The sequence below is a fragment of the Pezoporus wallicus genome, unplaced genomic scaffold, assembly GCF_028554395.1.
Source record: "Pezoporus wallicus isolate ANWC-B61680 ecotype Strahan unplaced genomic scaffold, APGP_CSIRO_Pwel_v1 contig_4012, whole genome shotgun sequence".
Lineage (NCBI taxonomy): Eukaryota > Metazoa > Chordata > Aves > Psittaciformes > Psittacidae > Pezoporus > Pezoporus wallicus.
Window position 1 is genome coordinate 605,767 of NW_026637828.1, and position 22,291 is coordinate 628,057.

Here is a 22,291-nt window from a genome sequence, read left to right on the forward strand (position 1 = left end):
AAGGTCCCTAGTAAGGATGTTGCTTCTGGGGCTTTTTTGCAGGTATGCTCTGGGCTGCCAGCTAGCTTCCTGCTACATGTAGTTTTCTCTGGTTTGTGGTTTAGAAGCTTTCCCTAGCTGAGCATCCTCTCTTCCTCTTGGGGAGAAAAAAAACTATCTTCCTCCTTCCTCCAGAAGTTCTACCTGATCCTGGGGACAGCAGTCAGAACAAGGAAACCTTTTCCTTTTTGCTGTAGTCATGTTCTTCAAGCAAAACCCAAACTACAACATGCAAACTGTAAGCTAAACAAATGAAAGTTATACTATCTGTCACAAAAGTTTTTCCTGAAAGAAGCTGAACAGAGTAGTTTATTACAAGGCAATTATTTAGAAACAGTGTTCTCAGTTGAAAGTGTTCTTTATAGCAGACCACTTTATGATTCTTTGGGTTGCTTCTAAAGTCTTAATGCCAAGATCTCTGAATATTAGGTGTTAATATTTAAATACAGTTTAAAGATTAAACTTTTATATGATTGGTGTGACTGATCGGATTTTGAAAATGTTTTCTGTTTGAATAGACTTGTCGCTAATATGAATAGAGGGAGGAAATTTAAAACTGAAAGAATCAAGCTTTGTTTTTTACAAATTTAGCCTTCAAAGCAAAGTACTACTTTTTTCAGTAATTATTTTGATCTCTGTGTCAGCAAAGTTATGAAACTTCCTGACTTGCTATTCCAGAGTGGTGGCCGGTGTATAGGTTAATGTTCATATCGGTTAATGATGAATGTAAAATCTCCAGTTTTAACTTCTTGCAGAGTAGAACTGATTAAAAACAGACTTTGCCTTAGGGTTGTTTGGCTCTTTCAGGCATAATGCACTAAGTTGTATGATAAACAACTCAATAATGCAAGCATTCCAGAGATACATTTCTGTAATCTTTATGCTTCATTGTATATACAGTATCTTTGAAAAATCATGTTCACGTGAACAGTCTGCTGTGAGTAATCCTTGATGAACGCTTACAATCTATATTGTGATAACTCTTATGCGTGTAAATTAGATGCTATATATTGTGTAATGTATTTTTGAGTTGATTTGGAGTTTTTGACCTGCTTTGTTTAGAGCAGCATCTCTTCCCTTCTTCTACCTCCCCATCCCCACCTGCAAGACTCTCCCAAACTTTTAATGACAACTTTGTTTTGAATCTCTTTGGGTTGTTTGAATATGGTGGTTTGGGGGGAGGTGTGGGGTGGGGTTATTTATTTTTTTGATGTAGCTGAAGGCAGGGGGTGAAAGAGGCGTAGAGAAATGAGAACATCAGAACAGCATGCTAGTCTGTAGAAATATAAATTACTTTAGATTCTTATTTTCATATAAATGGATTTCAGAAACCAAAATCTGTGGATATAACTTGGTTTTGTGCTATATTTCTGGAAAATGTCTCACCAGGGAGCTAGGTTCTTTCCTTCTCCCTTGGCTTTTCTCTATTAGTTTTATTTCTTTGCAAACCCTCTGCAAAGGAACATCAGTGTGCTTTTCTGCCATTTGACCAGTAACTTCTCAGTCATAGTGTAGAAGTAAACAATTACTGTGCTTGTGCTTTCAGGCACTTGTGGCCATACTGAGTGCTGAGCTGGCTTGGTGAACTGATCTGGGCTTTTTTCAGATGTTTCTCTACGCAGTTCACAGCAACCCTGTGTTTATCACGCCGCTGTGAGAACTCATTCTAGCTCAGTGCAGATGAAGAATGTTGACTACTTGAGACTATGTATGCATTGCTGTGAAGTGACACGGTCATAGTCTTGCTTTCCTTATGTTCCTTGACTTGCCACAGAAAAATTGGTCTTCCAAGTGGCTGTCTTGCAATACCTCCATGTTCCTAGGATATTGCTGCATATTGAGAAACAGACCTCTGTCCTCTGACCATGTGAACTGGCTGGAGCTCTAAACAATGTAGGAGATAACATTTCCTTAGCTTGGTCAGTATAACTGTTAAGTAATTGTAAATTAATGTAGTGTGAAAGCATGTCCTACAACTACATGAATCTGGCCAATTTAGTATATGCTAGGGTTCATGTTGTCATACAGAACGACTTGTTAGTGTAAATTTTCTGCAGAGAGGTGAGGGGTCTTACAGTTGTAATTATGCATTATGCTGCTGCTCAGTGTTCATAATCTATGTGGTGTAAGTTAGTGCTACAAGAGGCAGTTACTGCTGTAACATACTTTAAGTGCACTTAGTATTAAAATCGGTATTTATACCATCTGTTTAGGGAGTGTGTGTTTATGTATGTGCTGTTTAGAGGCATAGAGGATAAAACCCTGATCTGAATTAATCTCCAGTATATGCATTTTTTTTTCTGGCATAAGTGTTCTTGCTGTTGGCCACCATATTGCTTTCCTCAGCATGATAAAACCTGAGAGAGTGCAGCTTCACTAGTACTCTCCCCAGAAGTTTTTGTTGTTTTTTATTAAACTTCATCCTTATTTTTTATGAAAACCTAGGAAACTAATCATTTGAGTAAGAAGTAGCTGGTTTCAAGAATTCTTTGAAAGCTAATTCTTCAGATAGCTCAACTTAAACCAAAGTTGCCTTTTTGTTTTGTTTGTTAAACTTCTGTTATCCTGAGTGGATGATGGAGAGCTAGTGAAGACTGAAGTGCTTTTACTGACTAACTGAAATACTGTGTATTTTGGCTGTGCTTAAGCTATGCCTATCCACTTCACTGGAGTCTGAAGGCAGCTGTGGCTCCTACTAACAGTGACATTGACATTATTTCAGATAAAGAAATGAGCACAAATCATAGGTAATAAATGAAACTGAGTATCTTTGGACAGTCTGAAGTGACGTCCAGCTTACTAGTGGAGTATAGATCCCAGACCTGCAACTTCCTTTCTGTCCAGCTAGGCACTCTGTCATGGTGGTATGAGCCTGCCTGTCTCCCACCAGAGATGGAATGTAGTGAGTGACATCCCTTCTGTTCTTGGAACATGTGTCACATACTCCCTCTTTGTCTCCTCCTTGCCTTTTATCTCATGAAAGATACCCTTATGGCCCGATCACTCTGTCTCCTGTCTGTTTTCTGGGTGGATGGCTTGTTTGTTTCTTTTTTGAGCAATAGCACTGCATGTGCTGTCAGGATTACTGCAGATACCTAGCAGATGTTGAAGTAAGGATATTTTTTTCTCTGTTTCCTGGTGGAAGCTGTGTTCTGAAGCTAGCTGTGTTCTCAAAATGTCACTCCTGTCCTGTTAAACAGATAGCTATAATGAAACCAAGACTATAGGAGTATGAAACCTAAAGTTAAACGTAAGAAGAAACTCTGGCTCTTTTTTAAAATATCTTCATAACTCGGTCTTATGCTGGAATTGTTGAAGTTTCTAAAGGTAATTGATGCTGATGTTTCTAACTTTTACTGGTAAAATTCCTTTTAGGTTCTGCAGTGCTCAGGTGGACACAGTGTATCATGTCTTCCCTGAGACTCAGGAAGAGAAGTTAGGTGGGGCAGTGTATCATAACTAGAGCCAGTTTTCTGAAAACCCTCTGGCTCAAATGTGAACCTGTCATATAGTATATTTGCTCCCCAGTGTGTGTTATATTTTTTTCTCCCGAGTAATTATAGTAAAGTTTATCAACTGCATTCCAGTAGATTTTCCAGTGGTACCAGCAGCCGTAAGAACATATTACTCAAACTCTTAAAAACTAATAGTCAGTGTGGTGTGACATAAAGACTCTTTAGGGAATTGCAGATCAGTCTGTACACTTGAAATGTTTTCATCCATCAGCTGTTTCTATAAAATTATGTAGTTTAATATTGTAACTGTATAAGCATTTTAGAAGCTTTTTGAACTTTTTGTAGAAAAGTTATTTTAGCCCTCGCTTGAACACTGTGCAGAGCAAATGTTTTGTAGCAGCGATGTGGCATCTATACCCATAAGTAGCCTAAAATGCTGTCATCTTGTTTTGGAGGGAAATAGTTTTCAGAGCTGAATATGAATTCTTATTGAAAGCATTTCTTCAATGTGTCGATAAACTCAGTTACATATTAAAGGGCAAAAGACTCATCCTGGTTATCTCCAGTGAGTTGTTGTGATGGCTTTTGCAGCTTTAGGGTTTCAAGATCCATTCTCCCTAAAGCATGATGCCGTGCTCAGAAAATGGGGAAGTGTACATGTATTTAGAATGACAGCTTTTGCACATTCCACACCCTGTAACTGGCTTTTACTGTGCAGATCTGCTGCTTTCTAAATGTTCGTTTCCCCCCTTACTTTAATTGTTTTCAGTAGTAACAGTTGGGTGTTCTTTATTGTTGTTTTGTTGAATAAGTAAAATTAACTAGCATGATGCCAAGTAACTTTTTGAATCTGGATTGTTAGATAATGTATCCGACATAATTGGAGCATCTGTGTGTTTTAATACAGCTCAAGATATGGTTGGGATGAGTAATTCTGCTTCTTCAGAAGCAACATCTAAAAAACTATAAAAAAGACATTTTAATAAAAGGTCTTTAGGCAGAAATTTGCTAATGGTGCTTTTCCATTTTACTTCAGGCTATTTCTTATGAGAGTAATGGACATACCGTATCTCAATTTGGAAGGACCAGACTGTAAGTAGCTTATTTACTACTGGAAATATTTTTACGTTTCAGGTTATTTCAGGTTACAGACCTGGGGCTGTAGAAAGTTGCTAAGACATTAAAATGAAAACATATTTTACTAATATAAAGGTCCTTACTGTTACGGGATGTCACACTGTGAGGGGAAGAACTTCAGATGACTGTTACCAGTTATGTCTTAACATAGAAAAATGTAAAGCTCTGGAGGTCAGTCTAGTCCCTGACCAGATGAAAGCTTAATTTTGCACTGTGAAATCAGATACACAAGTGTCTTTAAGTGATACCCATCTGGAAGCAATATTAATGTGAAGACATTTTCAACTCCATGCATCTGAAAAAGTCTGGAAGATGACCCTTTATTAGATGCTAGTTTAGTAGGAACAGAATGCAGTTCTAGAAAGATGAAATTAACTACTGGAGAGGAAAAGGTGTGTTCTAAGGGCATATATTTAGTTTTTAAACGTAGTTAGGTGATCCGATCACTGAGCTCTGGCTCTGCAGATCTGTTGGGATGGTTATCTAATTATGTTTGATACTGACTGCAAGAATGGATAAATACTTTGGGTCATTGAGAGAATGCCAAAGCTACTAAGCTGTAAAGATGTTACTTCCACTTGCTAGCCAACTTACAGGATTGCGTTGATACTTTGCCAAGAAAAGTTGCCAGAGAAGACTCTGCCTCTGAAAGTCTGTCTCTTTCATCTGAAAGCCACTCCTTTAGAGCAGACCAAATCTGATGTTACAGCAGAATCTGAGGCATGGAGGCTTTCTAAGCTTCAAAACGGAAAGTGCATCTAGGGTGGCGTGTTTGGCTGGCTGCTTTAGAAATTTTTATTGCTGTTCTGAAATTTAAATGCTGCTGTAGTACTAAATATGTGAAAGTGACTTTCATTATAGTCTTTTGTTACTGTGTATGAAAAACTCTTAAAAAAAATGCAGTTGTTGCAGAAAATGACTGCAAAGCAGGATATGAATCAGCTGTTTCTCACCTGAGTAGGTAGAAGGTATAAATGTTTAACAGAGGATTCAAAGTTGTATGAAGATAGTAAGAATAAACTGATACTGAAGGGTCTGGAGTAGTTTCTTCTCCCTAATCAATAGAAAAAAGGCTGTTACAACATCTCAAACTGGTCTTGTTACAGTTCTTTACTACTGCATTGGAAATACCTTGAATTGCTAACTGTTCAATAAGCGATACATTAATGAATTGTTCACTGGCTTGTTAAGATAACTTGCGGGGTTTTGGTGTTTGTCTTGTGTAGAGCCAAAAAAAGAAATCTGATACTTAGAAAAATGTTCTGTCCTTTTTGGTTTTGAAGTAGCAACTTTAAAGAACAGGACTTGACCTGTACTTGTGAAGGGATTACTTGCTTTAGCTACTTGGGTCTCCATCCACTCTGATGCTCAGATGTTCATGCAAACCTGTAAGTTGTTATCAGGAAGTTTATGATAAACTCATGCTAGTGCAGCTTGTTTTGAGCAAAACAGATTGATGCACTTAAAAGCAAGTCACAAGTGGCTGGAGGGTGGCAGCTGTAAGAGGCTGTTTAATCTGGAAAATACTGAATTCCTGTATTTTCCTGTATTTCCTATATTTGGGTCTACAATATAAATTTTATTTTAGCTGGTATGATCAGACAGATGAAAAATTCACCCTTTTATAAGCTGTCCGGGTTCTCCTGGCCAACTGATCAGACACCATGTTACAACTCGCCACAAAGTCATGTTCTGGGCTTTTTTTGCAACTGAAAAACTAGGTTCTTATGTGGAGCAAGACAACTACTTACTCTAAACAAAACTTAGGAAGCTTATTTTTCCCTGATTTCATTAATCACTTGGTATTTCAGTTATGAGATGCTGAGTTACAATTAGTATTTTTATTGTTAGTACATGCATAATGGCACTTCTGTGAAGATTTATTTTAATACTATAATTGAGTTCATGGTGCAGTCTTTGTTAGAAGATAGATGCATTTTGAAATCTCTGTCCTATTTTTATGACATGTTTTGGTTAGAAGTTTTAGAAGGCTTGATGTCACTGTTGTGTTCTGTTGAGGTTATGTAAGATGTTAAAAAATTATTTGGGAATAAAATATCTGTTGAACCTTTGGGCAGGGGTGGGAAGCCTTAAAACCAAAGCACATAAAAAGCTGTTCTGTCTGTTCAGGAAACACTGTAGCTGTTGAAAGCTAAAGTTCTCAAGTTCATGCAAAAATGAAGTCTTATTTGTGGAATAGTTATGTCTAGAAACATACATGCTTTCTACTATAAAACACATACAGGCTGAGGACACTATCACTTACTGTAATTACTAGCCATAACTAAATTGTAGTAATTGCCTATGCTTCCCTGTATTTATGAAATTAACAATACACAAGGCTTTCGTCAGAAAACAGTGCAAAGTTGCATCTTAACCAAATGCAGCAAAAAGACAGCAGGTTTGTCCTTGTATAATGAAGTCAAATACCCATGAAAGCCAGATGTAGCAAGTGGTTGATGGTCTGATTTTGGAAATGTACTCCATGAATGAGATACACATTGAAAAAAATCTCTTATTTTGATGCTGAAAGCTAAGGATAGCAGAAACCAGAAAAGTTTGTATCACAAAAGAATTCAGGAGGCTAATTCACTAAGATGAAAGTCAGTTCCTATATATATCTACACCCAAAGGAGAGAGAAGCTCTTCATCTGAGTGTTTCCATGCGGTCAAGTTAAAATCTGAACATAAAAAACTGGATGTAGTTAACCCTTGAGTTACCTTTACTAAACTGGAGCAGTAAATCTAAAGTGGAACACTCCTCTTTAGTGGTTCAGCTTCTGTCTAATATGAAAATGTAAAATAGCTAGGGAAGATCTTCATTGTGTCATGCATAAAAACTAAATCTCTGGAGAGGCTCAATAAGTGATATGTAAATAGCTTCATATGAAAATTGAAAATATTTCAATATCTTTGCACCTTGAACTATACTATTCCTCGTTTCTTTTTTAGATAGGGTAGGAATTCACAGATGCAAAAGATCAGGTGCCTAGTGAAAGGAACTTCATCCACATGTATGTTGTAGTGATTTCTTATGTGTACAAACAGTCTTCACTGGATGAGGCCGAAGGTCTGTCTTGTTGAGTAGCCTGCCCCTGATGATGAGATGATGACCAAAACCATGTGTAGGGGGAGGTGTGTAAAAGTAAGGCAGATGTGTAGTGATAGTATCTGCTGTGCTCTTACCTTGTCCAGCAGTTGGATTGTCTCTCAAATTCATAAAGCTCTGAATAACTTTCAGGGTACACTGAAGACTTCTTTTGCACATCTTCTTTAGATGTTGGCTTTTATACACTGTTCTTTTTCTTTGTGTAGTTGTTAATAAAAACTCCCTGTCAGTCTGTCAGTATGTCTGTTCTAGCTTGTACCTCATATTGTATGAAAACTGAACATTGTTTCAGAATAAGTCTTTTAATGACAGAAAAATGACAACATTGAATTATTGCTAAAAGATCTCCAAAGCTAGAGCTGGATCATAAAGAGGCTGTTGAATTGTTCTGTTGTTTTTTTTATTCTGTCCTTGAACTTGGTAGTATAACTGTATGTAATGCTGTTTCAGTTTGTTATACATGTGAATTTGTGGCATCTACTATGCCTATTTCATGCATAATTGCAGGCACATTTTTGTTGATGTCTGATGTAGTTTCATAGAGCTTGGCCTCTTTTATTAAAAAAAATAAAGAGGACCAATAAAAAAGCTACATAGTGGATAACTTTTGTAGGATATTCTGTAGGTACTAGTAGTGACTGTTGCATTTACAAATGCTTTTTTGTTTCACAGTGCAGCCAAAACGAGATCATGTTCTTCATGTTACTTTTCCCAAAGAGTGGAAGACTAGTGACCTTTACCAGCTTTTCAGTGCCTTTGGTGAGTTTTGCAGTCTGTCCTTCCTTGTACATTATTTTTCCCCTCTTTGTCATTAGCAAGTACCTCTGGTTTTGCTTGTGCATCTGTGGTTTCAGACTTATTCCTAGTATAGGTAATGGTGCATCACCTTTTGTAATTTTTGAATGATGTCCTGGAGATTTTCTTTGTAATGCTGTGTGGAAAATGTCTGCCTTACTTAACTGCTCTTTAGAAATCTTTTTATGTGATGCTTGTTGAATATAATGAACCTTTAATAATTTTATTTACAACCTCTCCTGGGAGAAGGCAGGAGTTTGTATAGATGGGTAAAGGGAATGGGGATTGGTGTGAAAGGCAGATGGAGGCTTTAGGAATAAGGTCCATCCTGCAGTCTGGGTAAAGGCAGACACTAGCTTACAAGTCTAGGCAAGCAAGCTTGAAAAATAGCTTGCTTAAAAAATTTCAAGATTGTGAAAACCATTCAAATCAAAAGAAACAAGAAAAAAGCTATCTTATAGTTAGTAGTCCTGTTGTTCCTTTACTAAGTATTAGTATAGAATGTAAGGATATGGAGATCCTAATTAAGTGATATCCTAACTCTTGCAGCAGAAAGGAGTGGTTATGCTTTGCATCTGTGGCTCAGAATAAGAATGATCTTTCATAGAGCCCTATGGTTTCCAGGTTTTGATTCCTGCATAAGGTACTGCTTCAAGAGATCTGTTGGGCTTCCAAATAAGTCTTAAGTTTTTTTTTGGGGGGGTGCTTTTTTTTTTATTTTTTTTTATTTTTTTAAGAGGTAGCTTCTATTTCTGAAGCCATTTAATGTAAACCAAAAGTTACTAAAATATTTTTTCATTATTTTCCAGAAATACTTGCTTGCAATACTTACTAAAGTAGCTTATTGTTTCATCTAATAGACATTTATATATCTTGTCTTCCTCAAATTCCCAAAGGATTTTAATGGGAAATTGCTTAAAAAAACCCAACTGTTTATCAAATAGCTTTCCTGGGAGGGATCGGTTTCTTATTTTCTCATTTAAAGAAGTAAAATCTTTGCTTTACATTACATAAGTCTTGACAGCTCCCTATTTGTAAAAATTTTCTGCTTGGCAGTATAGTTTCCCCTTTTTCCTGCTCCCAGTCTTACTTAAAGTTCCAGTACTGGTTTTATCCACTGACATATAATTACTGTAAAACCTGCATATTTTTACATGTGTTTTTAAGCAGATAAGTGACAGGTTGGTGTTCTCTATGATGAAATGGACTTTTTCTCTTTTGGAGACAAGCAAGTGAAAGGGTGTCTGTTTAGCTAGTACTTGATCAGTGTACTGTTGTTTCAAAGTAATGTGCCAGACTTCATGACTTAAGTCAGAGTTTATAGTGTGGCAAATGGATTTGGAGCAAACCTGAACCTGACCTCCACTGAAATAATCATTGTAGTATCTCTAACGACTTCTAGTCGCCAGTAAAAGGATGAAGTCCCTCAGTGTACTCAGTCTTGTCATTCCTTGCTTGCTGTGGGTCACCATGCTGGTTTATGGGATAATGCTGCTCTTCTCCTCTTCACCTGGAAATGTGACTTGGTAGTCTGTGAAGGGTTTTTGGACCTGTATAAAATTCACCCAATTCCTTCTGACTTTTTGATCTGTACTGGAGCATGATGCCAGTATAATGCTGGGTAGGACTTAATATTCCTGATTGTAGAATGTTACTGAGATTATTATAGAGTTGCCATCAGAGGGGTAAGAAAAAATTGGATATTGTTTCTATAGGCTTTTAAAGACTCAGATATGTCATTGTTCTTTATCAGCTCCTCCGCTTTGTGTGCAAGGCAAGCGCAGGTCACTAGCGCCAGGGGGCAGACTTACATATCCCAAAATACTCAGTTGTAATCTCCCATGAAGCTTCTGATGAAAGCAGTGAGCTGAAGGGGCTGCGGTGTCAGAGTCGGAACTGGTTTACCTTTGCTGCTCTAGAAGGGGTGTTCATGATTCTAAAGTCTTTCAGTGCTGCACACATACCAAGTGGACACCTGTTCATGCAAGATGTTTTCATAGTCTCGTTGGTTAGTGTAGTTTCACTGTACAAGTACTTGCAGTGCTGTGCAGTGACTTATAACACTTTAGATTCTTCTATTTATGTAGTTCATTTGGTCATGCTGATGTGAAATACGAAGGTATTAAAATAGTATTCGCTGGAATACAGCTTTTGTGTATAGCCTTCACTTCTGTATAAAAGAATATTGGGTGACATGGTTTAATGTGTGGTGTCCCTGCCCATGGCAGGGTGTTGGAACTAGATGATCTTAAGGTCTTTTCCAACCCCAGCTACTCTGGGATGTGTTTGATGGGCTTTGATTAAAACAGCACACTGTGAAAGTATTATAGAAACTGCTGCTTACAAAGTTTGAGTGGCTGGAGTCACTGATGTAGTTCGTGGAGCCATAGTGATCTTGAAGATGCATGTATTACTTTTAAAATGTAACTAGTCCTTTCTATGTTTAAATCTTGTTTAATAGTCCAGGCTGCTATACAAGTGAGTTTTAACTGACTCTGAATGCATTTTTGAGATCCACTTACACATTCCATACACTGACATCTGCTCCTGCTAACCGCTGCACCGCAAAATTACTGCTGATAAAAAAAAGTGGACCTTAAAAATGACCCTTTCAAAGGTGACAGTGTTATTCTGAGTTCGTTTTCATATAGACGTGAGCTTTGACTGTTGGGTTTTTGTTTTTTTTTTTTTTTTTTGTCTGTATGTGTGTGGGGGGATTTGGTTGGTTTTTAGTTTGTTTTTTTTTTGACTCTTTTGTTGTTGTGGGGTTTTAAAAACTTTAATCCTATTTTTCTCTACGCATTTCTGGCCTTTCCTCCTCCTTCTTATGCCAGTGTTTCCTTCATCTGTTCTTGCTTTCTTTGTACCCTGTCTTCCTGCCAGAAAGGTGGAAGCTTTGTTAACCCTTCTCAGTTATTCACTAGGAAAATGTCATGTTTAATATATGCTTCAAGCCTTACTCATAGAATAAAAGGTTCAGCTATATACATTGTCTGATGCAGAGTGCAGAAACTGTTAGCAGTTCTATCATAGTGTCAATGTAGTCAAGTTTCCTTTCTTTTTAATTCTAAGAAAAAAAAAAAGGAATATATAAGTAAACTTTTTTTGGTTAAATGAAGGCGTGTATAGTCCTAGTATGTATCCTAAATGCTTAATTGCCAGTAACAGTTTAGGAAATGTGTTAAGAACAGAGCCAAAGTAAAAGAACTTTTCTGCCTTCCAGCAATCTGTAACCTGGGCACTCATGAGCTAGAGGTCATACTTGCATTTTTTAGTTTGAGCTTTCCCTGGCTTTCTGAGGATTCTGTGTGGTTCTTTATCCCATGTATATTTTTGTCATCTGCAGCACTTGGTTGCAGTTCCCTACCTGCAATTAAGCATTATGTGATTTTTTTTTTTTTTTTTTAACTCTGTATTTTATGTTTCTTAGTTGTTTTATAATGAAAGAGTGAATCCTCTCTGTACATCTTTCTTGTAATTTCTATTCTTATATCTTCCCCTTAGATATTCCTTAGAACTCTTTTGAAGGCTGAGTCGCAGTTTACTTGGTCTCTGATATGGAAGTCATCTGCTCCTAATTGAGTGAAGATGTTTTATTTCACTTGATAATCTTTTAATTGACTTTTTTTTTTTTTCTTTTAGCAAGGCACATTGCTTGACATTGCATGTAGTAGCAGACAGACAAGGGGTCATATGGGATAGCAGTGGTGTTCTTCAAAGTAATTGAAGACATTTTATCTGTTCTAGAATTGTAGAGAGAGAAATCTTCAGTTTGTTTCTTTAGAGCTGGCATTCTGTTCCGTTGCTGTATGTGATTGGTTTGGATCAGCCTTGCAGTGAGCTGGCATGTGTTGATGTTGATTGCTAAATACTGTATTTCAAGTGCAGATGCATTTGCTTTTCAGATCTTTATTGCCCTTTCACCATACTTTTGAAATGCACAATATTTATTGAATGCTTAGCAGTATTGCTGAATGATCTAATTTATTAATCGCCTCTTAAATTCATTAATAATAATGAAATGTTACATAGTCTGAAAAGAGTATCTTGAAGTGTGGAGAACTGCATAAGAGCATTTTTTTTCAGTTCTCTTCAGAATGCAGCTTAGTGTCCACTCTTTAATGTTTGACTTGTTATTAAAATAATACATTTTAAATGTATGAACCTGAGTGTAAAGGTAACAGATGTGGGCAGGTATTGGAACCCTTACTTATTTAAAATGCTAAAGTAATTTAGAATTCAGCAGCCTTTCTGCAGCAGTGAATAAATATCTGATACTGAAATGATGTGCCATCAATGGGTTGGGTTTTTACTTACTTCTTTTTAATTGGCACTTGGTGAAAATATGAGCACTGAAGTCCATTTGGGCAGTAGCTGAACTCCTGAAGGAGATTTTAGTCCATCATTAACTGTCTTTGATATTTTACACTAAGGGCACAATAAGAATTTTTTTTTTCAGGAGAAGTTTTCTTCTCTTTTGGTCTGTTCAGGGTGGATATGGAAAAAATTAACTGTATATGTAGGAAAGGTACAGAATCAGGACAGCACTTCCCCATTGAAGAATTACATAAGAGTCTGGTCTCAGATGTCTCAAGTGATCGCTTAGAAAATTTTGTCATTAGTAATGCAGAAAAGAAGGACTTGATACACAAAAAAAATTCAGAGCAAAAACTTGTCAATGCACTTGGAACAGTGTTAAATTGTTCCATAATTTCTAATATTGAAAGGAAGTTCAGTGTTGGGGTCCTACCAAATGCCCTGTGATTTTTGGGTTGTAATCATAAATCAGCTTGGGCTTCTCCTGTGTTGTGAAGTGTTAAGTGTCCTTCTAAAAGGCTGTTATCTCTACAGCAAAGACCCTTACCCTAAAGGCAGCAGAGATCTATGTTCTTCAAAGACTGAATTATTAGAAATTGAATTTTATTTGCCCTACAAGTGTAGGCTCTTCTTAAGAGCAGCCTTAGCCCTTTAGTACAGGGAAATGTCGGAAACTATATTGAATTAATTATGGCTTTGGCAATAATAAAAATGATAATAACTTAGTCCTAAATAGGTAGCTACTCAAACGTATAGCATGCAAACTGAATCTAACTTTTTTGATCATGCTTTTATAATTAGAAAATCTTTATTATCTGGCTGCACTTCAGAAGAGACTTCTATAACCTTGTAACCTGTAGGCTGAATTAGATTTACATCTGAAACATCTGAAAGGACATTTTAAGCCATTTTGCATCCTTGGTTTCATTGTTGTCATGTCTGAAGGTTAAATGGTGGTGTAACATTATATATAATTTGATTTCGTAGCCTACCTGAAAAAAAGAATTGCACCAATTTTCAATATCTGAATAGTATTAACAGTAGAGCACTTAGATGAGGACAGGAGATGTGAGTGGATTACAGACTATAATAAAACCTTGTGTCTGGAATGAGAATCCTTTTCTCAGCTTTTGCTTGATTATGAGCTGTTCTAGTGCTAATGTGACATTTTGAGCCATTCACAAAGAAAGTGTTCTAACTGCTTCATGAATGGAGTAGCTTATTTCCAGTCACTGTTCCATTGCAATAGCTTTTGAATGAGGTCTGTGATTTTGTGCATTTGTCCTCATATTTGCTTGAATTAAGTTTTCATTGCGCATCCAGGAAATGGAAAACAGTGGGATCCAAACAAATCAAAGTTTGAAGATCTAGTGTGTTGCAGTAACTGGAGTTCTCCACTTGCATGATCAGTCTTCTGCACCTCCCCACTCTACTGGAATTTCTAATCTTGGGTGTCTGTATTAGTAAAGGCACAGTGAGTGGTAACTGGAGCTTGTCCACAATGTGTCTTTTGGAATGCAGCAGTTCTGAAGAATGGATTGTTTTTAAAAGTCAAAGAGATGTTCTTTATTTTAGTACAGAGCTGAAATTTCCCAGAAGAAATTGCTTCAATTTTTGTTGTAGAATTATATAGAACACATGAAGGGAGGACTAAAAACCCCCTAAGATTATTTGAATTGTTACAAGATTTATTAAAAATGAAGCTACGATGAAGCAGTTGAATACTCTGGGAGTGAAAAAGGCATTAGTTGGGTCTCTTCCCTTTTGGTCCTTAGTCTAGTGTGTCTGAAGGTATACAGGATGATTTGCAGCCCTAACAGTCACAGCTTTCTGAACAGTTCCAGGCTCATATACAATTGTGTATGTGCTATGCACCTTTACAGTGGACAAAAGCCTTCTCAGGTGAAGTTATTCTTAGTTGACTCTTATGTCATGGCACATCAGATCAAATCTGTGACTGAGCCTAAGATAAATATAGTAATTTATTCTGTCTTTTCTAGGTAACATTCAGGTTTCGTGGATTGACGATACATCAGCATTTGTATCACTGAGCAAGCCAGAACAAGTACAAATAGGTAAGTGTTCCTGAATTTACTTCAGTAGTAAGACTTGACTTCAACTGGCTGCTGCAGAATGCACTGAGCCAATGGGGTCTGTGATTCTAATGACAGAACTACTGACTTGGTTCAGATGCTATAAGAAGAATAAAATTTTTATAGTACCAGCAAATGTGTTGTAGCAAAAACAACCACCCTCAACTGGACTTGGTGAGAGTTCGTGTTTCATTCCATGACCCTGTAAGTACCTGGTCCTGTAGACAGAATAATGCCAGTTTCTTCACTTGATGTAGTATTTATTGAAGTCATTTATTGTTACTTTGCACAAAACTGAGCTATCAAAGACTTTTATGGTCTTTCCTTCATATATCCTTTGGAGTGATCTGCATGTTCGCTTTGGTTGACATTTGCAAGTAACAAATGCAGTGGAAAGCCATTTGGTGTACTGTAGAACGCATGCAGAATAATAGTCTCCTGACAGTCTGAACTGCTCATGTGCCTACAGTTGTGTATTAATAATGTGCAAGGTCTCCAGACCTTAATTTTTTAATTCTTATTTGAACTTTTGAGCCTAGTTGAAAAAAGTTCGTGGGCAGAAGTTCCACACAAGTTTTACATGTTTAACTTGTTTTCATGAGAGTCCCTAATGGTTTGGTTTTGCTTCTTGGTTTGGATTTTAGGAGAGGGATTAGTTTAAAAAAAAACCAAACAAACTTGTATGTGACTACATAGATACTGTTGGTGAACCCACATTCCTCATTCAGAGAATTAGGACAGAGAGCACTATTTTACTATCTACAGTTGTGCAAGGTACTCTAAAAAGAGCCGTTTCTAATATAAGTGAACGAAAGCATAGAGCAAAACATTATCCATATACTATAAGAAGAATATGGAATAACTAACACTCCGGAGAAATCATCAAGAAGTAGTCAAAAAGCAAAGAAGAGACCAACATATCTGAGTTCACTGAAAATATTGCTTCAGATATGAGGAAAAACAGTCTTTTCAGACTGTAGATTTTTGGATTGGTTCTTTGTTTGGGTTTTTGTTGTTCTTGATGTTGGGTGGTTTTTTTGTTTGTTTAGTGGATTTATGTGTTTGTGGTTTTTTTTTTGTTTTTTAAAGATTTTTGGTTGGCTGGAGTTGGATCACTGAGCTCTTTGTGGGTTCTGTAGTTCTTTTGGGCATGTATTTGAGGACTGACCCATAAGCTTACTTCTGGTTACAATGATCAGGAGGTGGACCTTATACATGATTAGTTGAGATATGTTATAGTAATGCCATCCCTATTTACTGAAAAGCATATATCAACTGCTGTGGAGCTGGTAAGAACAGCAGTATGCATAGCACTTTTGATTAAGTGACTAAAGTGTTGCATGTAAGAGCTTTCCTACCAGTATTCCCATGATTAAGTTCTAAAATGAGAAAAAAAACAACCCCAAACCCCACAAAATTGAATTAGAAAGCCCCACTGTGTTCACCAAATAAGAAGCTTTCAGGTTCTGGATGCATTAGAGAGTGCATCTCTTTAATTAATTATTAACATCCTGTGAGTGTTCATCATACTTCCTCATACATACGTGCCTGCAAAGGATTTTGAGTGCTTACCACAGCCTCCTTACAGCAAATGTTCCATATCAGCAAAAGCCACTGTTTCTTCATCCGTATGTAGATGTAAGAACTGTGTAACTTCTAGTGAGAAATTCCAGGTAAAGAATTATGTCAAAACAAATGTGACCCTATTTTAGCTAGCTCTGTAACTCAGGAAAACATTGCTAGCTCTTCCTGCATGTGTTGTCTTAGTTTCCTATCTCTGAAGCCTTCATAATTTGTGAACTGTGTATTATAGTTAGTGATCATACCAGCACACCATCAAATACTGTTCCTGTAGCAGTGAGTACGTTGCAAGTTTGGAGGGAATAAACCTTAATCTAAACTATTTTACGTAAATATGTGCTCAGGTGTGCAGTCACAAATGATATGTTTGTGAGCTAGCAGCGTATCTCAAGTATCTGAAGCTTTTTATTTCAGACCTGGTTAATCTTATTCAGAGTTTGACCTCCATGTGTGAGGTATAGGCTGAGGGGAAAAAAATGAGTGAAGGATTGGAGTTGTTCTACCTTTTTGTCATTCCAAGAGAACTTGTCTTTCTGATGAAATATTACAAAGTTGTAATTTCTGCTTTTTAGTTCAGTTGTTCTGATATACAGAATATCTATCAGTCACTGCCTTCCTTTTCCCTCCTCTTTTCAAGTTGAATGCTAGTTTCTCTGAGTGGGACTTGCAAGATTGTTTTCAATATAAAACATGCATGTTATGCCATTTCATATGCTGAAAGCCTTCCTAGATGCTACTGCAGTAACTTCACATCACTGTCACCTCAGTTACATGCATGTCTGAATGCTTGACATTCACATTCACCACCACTTTTTGTTAGTTATTATTTTTTGTTACAGCAACTACATATTGTAGAAATAATGGAAAGTCTGCAGAGCATTTATACTGAATCTTTCTGGTACTGCTCTGTGTGTGGGTCTTTTTTTATGCTTCAACAGACTTGTTCTGTGGGCTGCATGCTAGGAAACAAGTTATTTGTTTGAAAGCTTAGGTGATTATAGTCTTTTATAGATTTTTATGAAATCAGGTTAGTAAAATCTTGTGTACTGAAAGCAGCCGGGCAACCAGCTGGTCTTAGAGCAACCTCAGTTACCAAAAAGCTGTGTGATTTTTGCTGTAAGATTGTTTAAACCTCTTGGGTTTGGTTTGGTTGTTTTGTTGTTGTAATAAATACATCATAAAATGTTATGCTGTTTTCTGATCTTAAATTCTTTAATGAGCTGCTTTGGCACTGGAAGTCACTATTCGTACTCATGATTTAGTGAACTGTGTTTAAGTGAAGAACCTAGGAAAAACTAATTATGTGGCTTGGGTTTTAACCTGTTTATATAAATATGTCTGCATCTTCTGGACTATATGAAAAGCTTTGGAGAATTGTCAAACTATGATACAGTGCAAGATGTTGCTGCAGACATATGTCTATGCTTACCTCTTAAAGATGTTTCTGGCTTTGAGTTGGTATTAGTATGTATAGTTAACAAAGCACACATGTTGCAGAAACATTTGTGGAAAATAAATGGATTAAGAACATGAAGAGTGTGTGGAAGTTTCCCTGCATTGTTAAAGTGGTCAGATTTCCATTATGTATGAGTCTAAGCACTGTCAAAACATAGACTTCTTTTGCATCCTTTTAATAAGGTAGCATGTGATTTGTTCATTTTACTAGATTTGTGCAACTGTATCTAAGGGTTGTATTGAATTAATTTTCATGCTCATGCTTAACTTTTACATCAAACAAATGACAGTTTTCTTAAAAAATGGCGCTCATATAAGCTGTTCTATGCTGTTTCTGTTGCTTCTAACTCCCCTGGCTTCAGGTATTTTGAGTGGACTAAAACCATATTCATATACACCCTGGGAATATGTTGGATTTCTCATGTTAATATGCATAGAAATCCATCTCCAATATGGAAGTAATAAAATGTATCTGTTCATCCCCCAGTGCTCTTTAAAACAATGTTCCTGAGTTACATTATACCATGGATGATAACCATAAAGACCTAGTCAAAAACTGATTGATAAAACATTGGTCCGTACGCTTTTCTGTTTAAAAAATATAAATCTGGTTAGCTGAATTAAACTAATGAGTAGCTCTTCAAATTTCACATCGTAATCAGTAGTTTGTATATGGCCAGGAAGAATGCACATTCCAATTTTTACTTGTTAAAGTGTTACCCTGAAGGACCTACAAATCTTTGCATAGTCTAGTAAGACTTGTTCCCTCTTCCACTTATTTTCCTCTGAAAAAATAAGTAGGGGAAAGGTCAGTATTTTTATAAGCAATTTTAGAGCTGCTTCTAACTTTCAAACTGCATATAGCATGCTTAAAACACGTAAACCAGAAACCTTGGGGAAACAAGAAGCAAACCCCTTAACCGTCTCATTTTGCATCTCACAGTAATATCCAACAATCTTCACTTTATTTGGTTATTCATGTGACCTGCATATTGGCAGACTCTCTAATTTATTATGAATAGAAAAGACTTGTTCTCGTATAAAATCTTATTACTCACGGTTAGAACATAAACTTCAGCTTGAAGTGGAAGCTGCATCAAGAGAAATGTTAGTTAACCATTTCATAATCACCCTGGGGTTTAAGTGCCTCCTGTGTCTATGTATGCAAGCTGTACCTGTATGTTCAGTGGGGAGACATTATTCTTGAGTTCCAGTGGGCTGTGTTCTATGTGTCACTTACCACTGTTGAAGTATTATGTTGTCATGTGAAAGCCAGTACTGAGTTTGTGAAAGCTGGGTTTAGATGGCTCTCATTTGACACTTTTTGCAATATGCTCTGCTGTAAATGGATTTCCAAGTTACAAGCAGCTGAAGACAATAATGGACTATAAAGACAGTTTGTTTTCTGTTGAGATTTGTTGCTCAAGGTAGGTAATTAAGAATGCGTTAAATGGTTGATACTCCTTTAGTTGGATGTCTGGGAAGCAGAAGCAAGTTTTGGGGTACAACTTCTGGCTCTTAAAACTTTCAGCTTGCTAGATAAGCTTGCTTTTGGGTGCTGTTCAGCTTTGAGTATTTATAAAGTTGGCTTTTCATCTGGAAAAGTTGGTATGAAATAAGTCCTGTTTCAATGTTTCTTGACTTACAGGGGTCTAGACTTCATAAAAATAGTCTGGAAGTGGTGGGGAAGATGGGAGAGACTTCAGCTTCTCTTAAATTTAAACCTAAGTGTTTTACTGTAATTAATAAATTGATGTAACCTGAAGTATTTCAGTGTTTCGATCGTTTCAGTATCTAAACCATTCTGGGCAGTTAACTATTTTGTGAGTCCTCAGTTAATGCTTTGTATCAATGATAAGCCCTTGCTGTTCATGGTTTACTTGAATTTTGTTGCCAGCCAACTTTCAGTGACTATTTAGGTCACTGGTCGAAAAAGAACCTAGTCGCACTCTTAAAGGAAGGTTTCTTTAGATGTCTTTGCACTTGTGGAGTCTTTATAGGCCATCCAAAACGTACTCTTAAAAATGCTGTTACTTGAAGTTGGGTTAATTTCTAAAATATGGGAAAAGTCTTACAAATATATTAAACATTTAAAGTACTTAAAAGTAAAATTGGTTTTCTGTTCTGAGACATTTGACATAGTTATGTGTTAATGGAAATAATGGGCAAGTTTAAAAGTGATATTTCAAAAACATGCCTGATTTATTTTCACTTAGTAGCTAACACTTGCTCTTGATTCTCTTTACTTAATTAGGTGCAGTTTAATAACATCTGTGTTCTGATCATGAGCAACTTCTACAGTACACTGGTTCAATTTAAGGGTAATTTTGAGAATCTTCCTGAGAATGTTTTTCTTGCAGTTGCAAAATGCAGTGAATACACTTAACCTGAAATTTTGAATGTATGTGAAAAACAACTGCTTGTCATAAATGGCAAGCATTTAAATAATGTTAAGTTGTTCCATGTGTTGGTGCCCCTGATACATGAGCTCATATTGAATTTACGGAGTGTAAGATAATCTTCTTCCTCTAGGCATTGAGTAGACCAATGTATTTGGACAGCAGGGGAGCAATGGACTAAAGCAGGTGCAGCAGATGAAATTGTGATGGCCTTTCAATGATTCTTGTTTAAATCGTTAATCTTTCTGAAGTTGCAAGTTTCTCAGGCAGGGCTGGACTTTCTGGTTTATTAGTGTTTTACAAGGTTTACTACAGAGCCTTCTACTTAACATGAGTGCTTACCACCACAATTTAAAAATGCACACTTGTATTTTGAGATTCTGTACATGTCAGTCTCTTCTCACTGAATTTGGGGAGATGGCAGGTAGTATCTAATGTATTACCTGGATTCTTTGAAAAATTATATATATAACATGAGACTGTTCTCACCAATAAAAAGTGTGAAATTCGTGTCAGATACATATTCAGGCAGGAAACTTCCTTAAGGGTAGACTGAGGAAGCTCAAGTCATACTGCACTATGTCAAATCTCAGACATTTCTGTTCTTTTACTTTTTATTCAAATTATGTGCGTACTCGACCAGTTTCTCTAGCTTTTTAGGATTTCCCCTCTCCTCCCTACCTCAGATATTGGATTCTTAAAATCCACAAGGTTGTGATGTTTTGGGAAAACTTGGTTTAAATTTTGCATCAGCATCTTTTCCTGTGATGTTTTTTTTCAGTGTTGAATTTTATGTATTTATGTTGCAGGTACACATATGAAAACATCTTGGTATTTCTCATGTTAATGCTTGAGTGGCTTGAATTCTTAAACGACATTTAAGACTAAAAACTAATAGTTATAATAACTGTAGTAAGATACTATCACCTTGTAGATGTGTGCTTTTACATTATTTTCACACAAGCTGGATTTCTTAAAAACGTGTTATCTTGAAACTGCATGTAGTGTTTCAAAAGATCATAGTGATTTGTTTTATATTAGGACTTGAATAAAATGGTTTCACTAGGAAGATCTGAGCAGTTGGTCCGTAGGTCTTGCACTGTCATGGGTAATAATACCATATCAAAGTAGAAAACTTACAGATTCAGTTTTATTTGGGGTGCCTTTTTAGATGGGATTGTATCAACACTGATACTGTTGTATGTGTGTCAGCTAGTGACAGCTGAACGTGGGCCAGCTTGTGCCTATCAGCACTAGTGGGGCCAGTGGGACTACAGCAGTGATCATCCCCCTGTACTGGGCACTGGTGAGGCCACACCTCAAATCCTATGTTCAGTTCTGGGCCCTCACTACAAGAGAGACATTGAGGTGCTGGAGTGGGTCAGAGAAGGGCAATGGAGCTAGTGAAGGGTCTGGAGCACAAGTGTTGATGAGGAATGGCTGAGGGAACTCAGGTGTTCAGTCTGGAGAAGAGAAGGCTCAGGGGGTACCTTACTGCTCTCTGCATCTACCTGAAAGGTTGGTGTTATGAGGTGGGGGTTGGTCTCTTCTCCAAAGTAACAAGCAATAGAACAAGAGGAAACGACCTCAAACTGTGCCAGGGGAGGTTTAGATTGGATATTAACACAAATTTCTTGCCCCAAAAGATTGTCAAACACTGGAACAGGCTGCTCAGGGTTGGTGAGTCCACCACTTCCCTAGAGCTATTTAAAAGATGCGTGAATGTGGTACTTAAGGACATGGTTTAGTGGTGGGCGTGGCAGTGCTGCATTAATGGTTGGACTTGATCTTAAAGGTCTTTTCCAAACTAAATGATTCTGTAACACACTTGTTTGATGCAGTAAGGCATATGTTAATTCTGACAATGAGTGCAAACATTCCTGTAGCAAACTGTGTCTGATGGATGAACTC

At 36.9% G+C, this 22,291-nt stretch overlaps 1 protein-coding gene across 1 annotated transcript in view; it reads left to right on the forward strand.

Moving 5' to 3' along the window:
• The window catches only part of PARN (poly(A)-specific ribonuclease), a 59,613-nt gene that overhangs the window by 19,606 nt on the left and 17,716 nt on the right, over positions 1–22,291 (forward strand). The window contains exons 19-21 of the mRNA XM_057407895.1: positions 4,531–4,586; positions 8,413–8,499; positions 14,853–14,927. Of these exons, the coding sequence (XP_057263878.1) occupies positions 4,531–4,586; positions 8,413–8,499; positions 14,853–14,927 (218 nt within the window). The remainder of the gene's footprint in view (positions 1–4,530; positions 4,587–8,412; positions 8,500–14,852; positions 14,928–22,291) is intronic.